This window comes from Dipodomys spectabilis, unplaced genomic scaffold (assembly GCF_019054845.1).
Source record: "Dipodomys spectabilis isolate Male_0828 unplaced genomic scaffold, ASM1905484v1 ptg000175l, whole genome shotgun sequence".
NCBI lineage: Eukaryota > Metazoa > Chordata > Mammalia > Rodentia > Heteromyidae > Dipodomys > Dipodomys spectabilis.
Window position 1 is genome coordinate 14,646,835 of NW_024870852.1, and position 10,348 is coordinate 14,657,182.

At 58.5% G+C, this 10,348-nt stretch overlaps 1 protein-coding gene across 1 annotated transcript in view; it reads right to left on the reverse strand.

The window, feature by feature from the left end:
* Positions 1 to 9,807, reverse strand: part of Tgm2 (transglutaminase 2) — a 29,635-nt gene extending 19,828 nt beyond the window's left edge. Inside the window, exons 1-3 of the mRNA XM_042694497.1 lie at positions 9,751 to 9,807; positions 5,419 to 5,598; positions 1,247 to 1,489 (exon numbers count right to left, since the gene is read on the reverse strand). Coding sequence (XP_042550431.1) covers positions 1,247 to 1,489; positions 5,419 to 5,598; positions 9,751 to 9,760 — 433 coding nt within the window. The 5' untranslated portion in view covers positions 9,761 to 9,807. The remainder of the gene's footprint in view (positions 1 to 1,246; positions 1,490 to 5,418; positions 5,599 to 9,750) is intronic.
* Positions 9,808 to 10,348: the final 541 nt, after the last annotated feature.

Here is a 10,348-nt window from a genome sequence, read left to right on the forward strand (position 1 = left end):
CCGTGATCCTCAGATCTCAGCCTCCCTTTAAGTAGCTAAGGTTACAGGTGTGAGCCACTGGTATCCAATTCATCTGTCCTATTTAGAAGTGAAAGTCAAAATCCTCAAAAGAGAAGTTTTTAAGAAGCATCCTGGTGAAGTAGATTATAACATGCCCCAAAAATAGAGAAGAAAAGAGAAAGGTTGGGCCCTTGGGGAATGGCTGCCCAGGGGGGGCAGGCAGAGGTTCTGTCCCCCGACACTGGAGGACACAGCTGGCCAGAGCAAGGAGGAGGCTGACTTCTGACTCCACCGCTTGTTAGTTACTGGGCGGGAGGGGTGAGGCGGGGAGGGGAGTCCCAGCCCCTGGCTCTTCCTGCCACTCAAGTGGCCTCAGCTCTCTCCAGCTTCTCCCTCTCACTTTCTACCAACTCCCCCTCCCCGCCCCCCCACATCCATAGTCCACTTATTGAAGGAGCTTCCGGAAACACTTAGCCTCTCTGAGCCTCTTTCCTGCCTGAGAAAGGAGGCAACTGACCACGGTCCCTTGGGACACTTGGGTAGCCATGGAGACAGCATATGAACAAGCAGTTAGGTCATCAGGCTGAGTGGTGTGTCTAATCCCTTCTCTCCTGTGGCTCTCTTAATCCTCGCGGCCCTGACTTACCTGGGGGGACTTGAAAGCAGGCCTCACGAGCAGAACGAAGGAAGACAGAGTTCCTGGCTAGTGCTGGATCCCCCTTCCTGATGGGGGCATCTGAGATCAAGGTCAGCTCCACTCGGGTGCTATGGTTGAAAGCCTTCCCAAGGCCTATGCATGTGGGGGGACCTTAATCCCCAAGCACCAGTGGGAGGCCGGATCTCTAAGAGGTGATGGACAGAGCGACTCCGTGGTCATGGAAACCACTTACTTAGCGCCCGACTTCTATCCCATCCACTCTCTCCCCATGTGGGGTCTCCTGCCATACTATGGTACGGCAAGAAAGGGCCTCCCCACCATGAGCCATGAGCCGGGTGAACGCCTCGCGTGTATAAACCACCCAGCCTGCGGTATACTGTGACCGCAGAAACATGGACCAAGTTACCTAGTTCACAGCACTGGGGGAACATCCAGGTCTCAGACCTGGGTGCTTTGGTAGCTGGGTGCTTCCCCTGAGCCTGTCAATCCATGGGGATGACCAGGGCATTTGTGTCCAGTCCACTTGGATGCTGCTTCTGCCGTCTCATTCCACCCCTGTGGCCTCCGTGGCCAGACAGTGTGGCTTACCTGGGCACCAGGCATTGAAGAGCAGGGTGAAGTGGCCCAGCACGAAGCTGGAGCCCTGGTAGCCGGTGGAGGTCTCCAGGCTGAGGCGGTACAGCCCGATGGGGGCCTCAGCGGGCGTGTAGAGATGCAGGGAAAGGACGTTGTCCTGCTGGTCTGCCACCGAGGCTGCCCAGCCGCCCTCGCTCACCCCATCCGACAGTGGGAAGCGAGCTTTGGTGCCGGCCTCCTCGCTGGGAGCTGGGCCTGCGGAGACAGAAGGTGGCCGCCATAAACCAGGGGTGCAAGGGCAGGACACACATCTGGTAGTGGCAGATGTAGGGGGGAGAGGGGAAGTGTCCATGGTCTAGGGTCAAAGCCTAGCTCCCAAACTAACCACTGTTAGAACTTTGTAAGAGGTTCTACCTCCCTGAGCCTCGGCTTCCTCATGTTAACCCCGGCCTTGCAGGGTGGTTTCATGGGTCTGCATGAAAAGCCACAGGCACACAATAGATCCACAACCAGAACTTGCTGGAAGCGGGGCCAGCACAGCCTGGGGAAGAGGCCCGGGTGCCCTGGCCCTGCCCTGGGTGACCTTGGTTAAGACCATCCCCTCTCCAGGCTCAGTCTGCCTGTTTGGGGTCTGGGCAGGAATCAGGCCAGATGCTCAGCAAGGGCCCCTGTCCAGCTCAGGCCCTGTCCAGCCCGGTCCCTCCTGCTGCTGCACCTGCTTCCCCCTACAGATAGAAACTGAATCCTGAGGACAGGGAATGTGGCAGGCCCTGATGTGCCCTGGGGGAGGGTGCCCGAGGGCTGGCGAGGGGCTCCCCAGGGTGCCTCTGCTGGGGGTGGCTCTGGGAGGTTGGTCCCACACCTCATGAAGCGCCTGAGTGTGTCCTGCTGCCTCAAACTGGGGGTCAAAATGGAGACCTAGAGAGGAGGGCTCCAGAGAGACAGAAGAATTTGCAACCAAGATGGCAACTGCACTCAGTCTGGGGGCACTGGGCTCCTCCCTGCTGCACTGTAGCTGGGTCCCCCAGACTCCCAGGTGAGGGCCTGGCCCCCCGCGGGCAGGTCTGAGTCACAGCAGGGCTGGGTGGGACTGTCATTTCAGACCTGGGCTGAGAGCAGACACAGCGCGTGTTCTCTGCCCAGCTGGGCCGATGCCCGGGATGATTTATTTTTAGTCCAATGTCCCTCCCTGCCGCTCTGCCAACCACTGCATACAATACCAGGGCCGGCTCACCCAGGGGCTCACTCCCAGCCCCACGGCCCCTCCTCATCCAGCCCAAGTACAAATACAACTATGAACTGACAGAACAGGCACAAGCCTTGGGAGCCCTGTCTGGCTGCCAGACAGCCTGCAAATGCCCTTTGCTTTCCAGAGCGGACACTTGGGAGTGCAGCCAGAGAGGGCTACTCAGAGTCCAGCTTCCCACCTCCAGCCACACAGCCCATGCTCTGGGGGAGTCTCTGGGCCTCTCTGATCTGTGTGCTACTCATCAAAGCAGAAAATGGGCTTGGGCTGTACACCTGGAAGACGTGGCTCTTCCTACGTGTGAAACTAGCTCCTGTCCATTGACCTTGACAAGTCCTTCAGCTTCCCTATGCCCAAGTGCAAAATGCGCCAACTTCCACGATGGTTGGGAAGCTCAAAGCAAACAGGGCTGCAGACCGTAAGTGCTCCGTCGATGCCAGCCATGATCATGTGTGATTGTCACCACTGGCCCCTGGCCTGCCCCATTGGGAGTTGGCAGAATGTGTTCAAAGCGAGGACTGTCCACCGGCTCCCAAGCCTCTCACGTCCCAGGCCAAAGCAGATGGCGTGCAGACATTTCTTCCTCCAATGAAATCCTTCACAGATGTGCGGGCCATAGGTCACAGTAGGCTCAGCGATGTCCCTCATCCCAGCACCATCATGAATGGCGCCTTCTCAGAGATGTGCCTGGTCATTCTGGACACAGGCCAGGCCAGGTTCCACAGCCACCGTCTCTGTGGACACAGCACCCCTGGGGCGGGGGGTCAGGAGACATACTTCCCTGCCTCCTCCTCCTGAGCAGTGATGCACACATAGGTGTTCATGCACACACAGCATGCACACACATACTCACATGCATGTACCCGTAGACATGCATGCGCATATATGTGAATGCACCTTTCCCCCCAGATGCTCTATGGGGTGATGGGGACAGGCTGTCCCCTGGCCCCACATAACTCGTGTAAGTGAACCTCGTAACTTCCCACAGCACTCTTGGTGGACCCAGGGGCACCACAAGGACCGCTAGCTCCAAATGGCTTCTGGAGCCCAGGGGGTCCTTGCTAGCCAGGATGGGCTGGGTGAGGCTGCCTCACCAGGTTTTCATAACCCCTTGGGTTGACCTCCCCGCTCCTTCCCCTCTCATCCCCACCCACTACCTCCCCAAGTTTCCTGAGCGATAAGGCAGCTTGTCCCTTTCACAAGGTGATGTTTGTCCAGCACAGTTTGTGTCCATCCGGCACAGCTTGCCAGTCCCTGAACCATCTGGAAAATACACAGTGTCTGCACGGCAGGGTCAGTTTGACCAGCTCTCTCCCCTCTGTGAATCTCAGTTTCCCTAGAGTGCGAGCACACGTTGATGGCCAGCCAGAAGGTTCCAGCGCAGCACAAGAGCACAGTGTCCAGCCAGCCCCAGGCTGGGCGCCGACCCAAGCTAGGCCCACGGGTGGGGGCTCCGCTTCCTGACATTGTCCCTTCGGCAGCTTCCGCAGCCCTTTAGGAGGGTCCTGGCTTGTGGGAGAGGGAAGATGCTGTGGGTGGGGGTGGGGTGGGGTTGCAGGAGCTGTGGAAGAGACCGGGGTGGCCAGCACTGGCTTGAGATCAGCTGGACACCAGAGAACAGAGATTAGGCTGCGGTGCTTGCAGATCTCTGTCTCCTCCCAGGGCTGAACCTGGGGCCCTGAGTACCTGCCAGTCAGAGGCCCAAAGGGAAGAGAAAAGAGAAAAGTGAGGGAGTCTGAGTGTCCAGGCTGCCCAGGCTGCATCCACTTCACAGAGGAAGTGCCTGGCAGGCATTTGGGGTTAAATGTGTCTGTGGTGGTAGTGGTGGTGATGGCGGTGTGTTTTAGTGACAAAAGCCTTCCCTTTGGAGGGGGAGGGGGGCGGTCAGTATTTGAACCCATGTAGGGCCCCTCACTGTGACGTGACCTTCCTGAGCCTCAGTTTCCCCACCTGCCAAATGGGCCCTTTATTCTTCCAAGCTGGAAGGATTCGGAGGAAGTACGTACGCCTTTACCATAGGCCTGTGAGTTCTCACCGTCCCAAGCCGAACTCTTCTACTTGGCAGAGGGGGAAACGGAGGCTAGGGGACTGGAGACTTGCTGGGTCCTCGCAGCTAATAGAAAAGTCTCTAAGGTTGCTGGTATGGCATGCCCACTGGGAGAGGCAGGGCAGGGAGGGGAGGGGGGACGCAGGGGACATCCTGTAGCCTGTGGCTTCCATGATTAGCTTATCATACCACCCTGATGATGGGGCCCCAGCGAGGCGGCTGCAATTCCTGCCTGCTACCTTCTCACCACCAAAGACCTCAAAGAGGGCTGGCCCTTCATGCCCTTGGTCTAAAGCCCCGGCCAGGTGGCCTCTTGTTGACCCCCAAGGGAGTGGTCTCATTCCTGCAGAGTCCAGACAAACTGATTTGGCCCTGCAGGCTACCTTCTTAGAACAGTCAACAAAGGAGTTTGGGCTGGGTGTGGGGTGTAGGGCATGGGGCAGGGTTAGGCTGGTTGGGGCTCTGTGTCCCTGGCACCATCTCTGGAGCCACTGCAGTGACACCAACAAACAGCCACCCATGTCCACAGGCCATCCATGTCTCCAGGGCAGACCCTCCCCACTTAACAGCCAGTGTGAATACTGGGCAGGCATTCACAGACTCCGAGAGGCTTAGCAACTGGCCAATGTCACACAGCAGGCAGTCAGCCAACCCACTCAGGATTCCAGCCAGCTGGACTCTTCCTCCCTTGCCCAGATCTGATCTGGGCTGAATCCCAGAGGCCTGATAGGTGGTGTGGATTCCGGGAAGCACTGTTGGAAAGTTGTTTTGGCAGGATCTAGCTGAAGCTGAACCTTTATGGCTGAAGGCCACGCCTCACCACTGGTGACAGCAGGCTTGCAAGGACCCAAGTGTCCAGACGGGACAGGGCAGGAAGCCATCGGTACCCACCGGTCACGGCGCTGAAGGTCAGGCTGTCCACACCGGCCTCGTAGCCGCGGCCCTCGAAGTATAGCGTCAGCCAGAAGGCCTGGCCCCGCCGAACCACCAGCCTGTCTTGGCACAGGTCGGCCGTGTGGTGGTCGCGGCCGTTGGCCTCCAGCTCCAAGTCACACCTCTCCAGGACCAGTTCTGTGGAGACAAGAGACGAGGAGATGCATGACCTTGGTGAAGGCCGGTGGTCAGTGGACCATGGTGCCCAGTGACGCAAGGATCCCAAAGGCTCCCTGCCACTGACCCTTGCTGGACGGCGGTAGTCCATACATCACAGCCTGGTCCTTCCTGATTGTCCCCACTCATGGCCACACAGGGCTGGCTGGAGGACCAAGTTCTTTTTTTTTCTTTTTTGCTAGAACTAGGACTTGAACTCAGGGCCTGGGCACACTGTCCCTGAGCTTCTTTTTGCTCAAGGCTAGCACTCTACCACTTGAGCCACAGCACCACTTCCGGCTTTTTCTGTATATGTGGTACTGAGGAATGGAACCCAGGGCTTCATGCATGCTAGGCGAGCACTCTGCCACTAAGCCACATTCCCAGCACCCATTCTTTTCTTTCTTTTCATTATACCACAGCACAGACCACCAGGAACATGCCAGCAACTCAGCGTGTCTGGGCTTCGGTTTCCCCATCTGAGCCCAGGCCAGGTACAGCAGGGTCTACCTCACAGGGCTGAGGCGAGCATGGAGTGGATCTCAGTAGGAAGCGTGCACTCTGCTTGTGTGTGCAAGCTCCTCTGAGCTGTCCAGGGCTTTGCTACGGCTGACACGGGATGATCTGAAACAGATGCATTGCACAGAACACACCACCAGACCCAGCTTCCAGCCCACAGGAAGATAGCCCAGACTGAGGGTCAGGACACACAGAACCAGACCCAGCTTCCAGCCCACAGAAGATACCCCAGACTGAGGGTCAGGACACACAGAACCAGACCCAGCTTCCAGCCCACAGGAAGATACCCCAGACTGAGGGTCAGGACACACAGAACCAGGACATGGCTAACAAAATCCAGACTCTGAAGAGTCAAAGGATCCAGTTTCTTTCTTTTTCAGTACTAGGGTTTGAACTCCTGGCTTTGGGCTTGCCAGGCAGGTATTCAACCACGTGAGCCACACCCCTCAGCTCTTTTGGCTTTGGTTATTTTTTTATTTTATCTTTTTTTGTGTGCCAATCCTGGGCTTGAACTCAGGGCTTAGACACTCTACCACTTGAGCCACAGCTCTATTTCTACCTTTTTGGTGTTGACTTGGAGATCAGGGTCTCACAGACTTTCCTGCCTACACTGGTTTTGAACCACAATCCTTAGCTCTCAGCCTCCTGAGTAGCTAAGATTGTAGGTATGAGCCACTGGTGCCTGGCTTGCTCTGGTTATTTTTGATATGGAGTCTTGCTTTTTGCCCAACCTAGCCTGAACTACAATCCTCCTATTTATGCTTCCTGACATAACTGGTATATCAGTCGTGAGTCACCACACCCAGCTTTTTCTGTTGAGATGGGGAATCTCAGAACTTTCTATCCAGACTGGCCTTGAACCTCTATCCTCTCCGTCTCAGCTTCTCAAGTGGCTAGGATTAGAGGTATAAGCCACCACACCAGGCTACCAGGGTCTGATTTCTTTAACAAATAAATTGTAAAGGTGGGAGGGGGGGGAGGGTCTAAGAGATTTGAAAGGAAACGCTCTAAGGGAAAGTGGAGAGACATCTCCACCCACTTCAGTAAGTGCGTTAATTGGATCCTGCTTTCCAATACTATTTCAAAACATCCGGTATGCATATGGGACAACTAGAAATTTAAACAATTGTGGAATCATGATGACATGAAGGGCTTTGGTAACTTGTTTATGTGTACAAAGGAGAGTCCTTACGCTCTGAAGGTACTCACTGACATGCCTAAGATGATATGATGTGGGATTTGCCCCCAAATAACAGGGAAGGGGCTCAAGAAGGACAACACCTCAGGTTGGAGAGCAACATAGATTTACCATACCCATACTCATCTCCCCACTTTCATGTATTTCCAATCATCCCCATACTAAAGAGTTTAAGAAAGAATAGACATCTTGGGGTTTTCTGGTCCTACTTTTCTGTTCTGCTGTGCTGTGGCTGTGTGATCGTGGCCAAGTATTCCTCCCTCTCTGTACCTTCTGCTCCAAGCCTCTTGCGAGTGCTGTGAGGCCTAGAAGATGATATGCCTGGACACCCTTCCCTGAGATCCAGCCCTGGGAAGGAACATGATGAACCAAAGTGCTATAGTTTCAGAGAGCCTTGAGGATCTAGACAGGCTCAAGCGACAGGTAGGTGAGGGCCTAATGCAGGGGCGGGGGGGGGGGGGGGGGGGAAGGGGGGAAGGGGAGGGAGGAGGGGTTCCTCATAAACCCTGGTCAGGGTTGGAAAGCCCTTGGGTGGGGTGGGGGGGAGGCAGAGTGGTGGGCCAGGAGAGGATGTATGGCTCAGCTAAGCCAGGGGTAGAGATCTGCCCCGGGCCCCCTTCCCCCGCTCACCCAGGTGTGCTCCCTCTGTGTGAGATCCCTACAGCCAAGACACTCGGAGTTCCTGGAGGATGTGGACAACCGCAGCTAAAGCTCACAACAACCCCCACTTGCACTGCACGAGTCTCCAGTCTTCCCTGCGGTGGCCTCACGCTAGCTCAGAGCTGGCTCCACGCCTACCTCTGTTCTCCCCGTCATTTCCTGGTCATCCTGGGCCTGAGGGGAAAGCCCATCCCTGTGTCATCCCAACAAGAGAACCCTGTGGGCACAAGGAGACACTTCTGCTGGTTTGTGGGGCGACAAAGCATTGCCCTGAGAAAATCTCTCTGTCTCTGTCTCTCTGTCTCTCTGTCTCTCTCTCTCTTTCTCTCTCTCTCTCCCTCTCTCACACACACACACACCCCTGGGTGCTTAGGCAGGAAAGAAGCTGTCATTTCCTGGGAGACCTCGAGGATGGCCCCGCCCCAGTCCGTGGAGATGGGGCAGTGGGACGTCTGCTGGGGACAGGGCTGAGGCCTTTTGAACTAGTGGGGCCCCTTGGGAAGTAGCTGTGGTGGCACAGAGGATTCAGGACATTACAACTGGCGCTCCTGGGCTCCCCAGACTCCCCGCACCCTCTTTTTGACAGGCACGGGGTTAAGAGGCTGCAATGGGGGCCACTTGCTGACATAACACAGTGTGTCAGTGCGTCAGCCCCTCCCCCCCACCGAGGGGCCAAGGCCCTTCCCGCCCCTCTGCTCCCTGTCCTCTCTAAGGCCCCTCTTGGGGGTCATAGTTCGTGCAAAGGTCATCCTCAAAGGACTCGCAGCCAGCAGCCCCCTGGGATTCCAGGCCAGAAGCCATCGATTGTCCTGGGAACACCCTCCATGGTAGAGGTCCCTCTGCCACCCAGCACAGTGGCTCATGCCTGGAATCCTAGCGACTCAGGAGGCTGAGCATCGACGTTCAAAGCCAGCCTAAGCAGGAGAGACCATGAGACTCTTGTTTCCAATTAACCACCAAAAAGTGGCAAGTGGGGCTGTGGCTCAAGGGGCAGAGCACTAGCCTTGAGAAGAAGAAGAAGAGAAGAAGAAAAAGCTCAGAGACAGCACCCAGGCCCTGAGTTCAAACCCCAGAACTGGCACACGGAAAGAAAGAGAAGAAGAAGAATGAGAAGAAGGGGAGGAGGAGAAAAGCTCTCTCTCCCTGGGACCAGAGACCACACCTCCATGTATGCACGCACGTGTGTGCAGAACACAGAGAGGAAATTAACCCAGTCCCTGCCACACTGCTCTGGGCTTCGGTGGTGTGGCAAGGGCTGGCACCTGTGCTCACCAGCGGCCAGGAGCTGGTGCAGAGCTGAGGGCAGTGGGCAGGCGGGAGCACCCGCCTGTCCCGGACAGGGGCCTCCTCTCTGCCAGGGCCTACAGATCCGCCAGCCCTGCCCCGCAGCCCCCCAGAAGGCGCCAGCATGGCCCCCTCGGGCCTGCGGCTCCCTGGGCAGCTGTCCGGGCCACCTTTGTGCCACCCTGCGCATGCGGGGACCCAGCTCCGCCCCTGGCCGGGGGAAGGTGACAGCGGTGGCCAGGGCAGAGCCCCGCCACGGACTGCACACTCCCGCCTTGCCTGTGGCCCGTCCAGGCGGGCGCGGGGAAACTGAGGCCCTGGCCGCTGGGGGCCGCGGGGGGCAGGTGGCTCTCTGTGACTCCCACCGGCCCCAGGCCGCTCCTGACCCCACTGCCCGGCGGGCCGGGACCGCCGAGGGACAGCCGGCGAGGAAGGGCGGACGGACGGACGGACGGACGGACTCGGACACTCACCCTCGGCCATGGTCGGACGGCAGCGGCAGCGCGGGGACCCGGGGGCGCGGACCAGCACGGGCGCTGCGGCGGGCCCCGCGCGGCCCGCACTTATAGCCGGCGGCGGGGCGGGGCCGAGGGCGGCGGGGGCGGGGGAGGCCCGGGGCTGGGACCGGCCCGGGACGGACGGGCGGGCCGGGGACCGCGGGCGGGGCACGGGCGGGGGCGCCCCCTGGCGGACGGACCGGGGACGGGCGGAGCGCGCGGCGGGCAGCGGACGCGCCTGGCCTGGACGGCATAGCAGGTAAACAGAGACCCCGGGACCCCGGGACGCGGAGACACAGACGCATCGGGACCCCGGGACGCCAGGACGCGGTGACACAGACGCATCGGGACCCCGGGACGCCAGGACGCGGTGACACAGACGCATCGGGACGCCAGGACGCGGTGACACGGGTGAACCTGGACCCCCGGGACTCCCAGGATGCTGTGACATGGGTGCACAGGGGTCCCGGGACGCTGGGACGCGGTGACACGGGTGCACGGGGACCCCAGGACCCCCAGGCGCGGTGACACGGGTGCACAAGGACCCCTGGACGCCAGGACGCGGTGACACAGA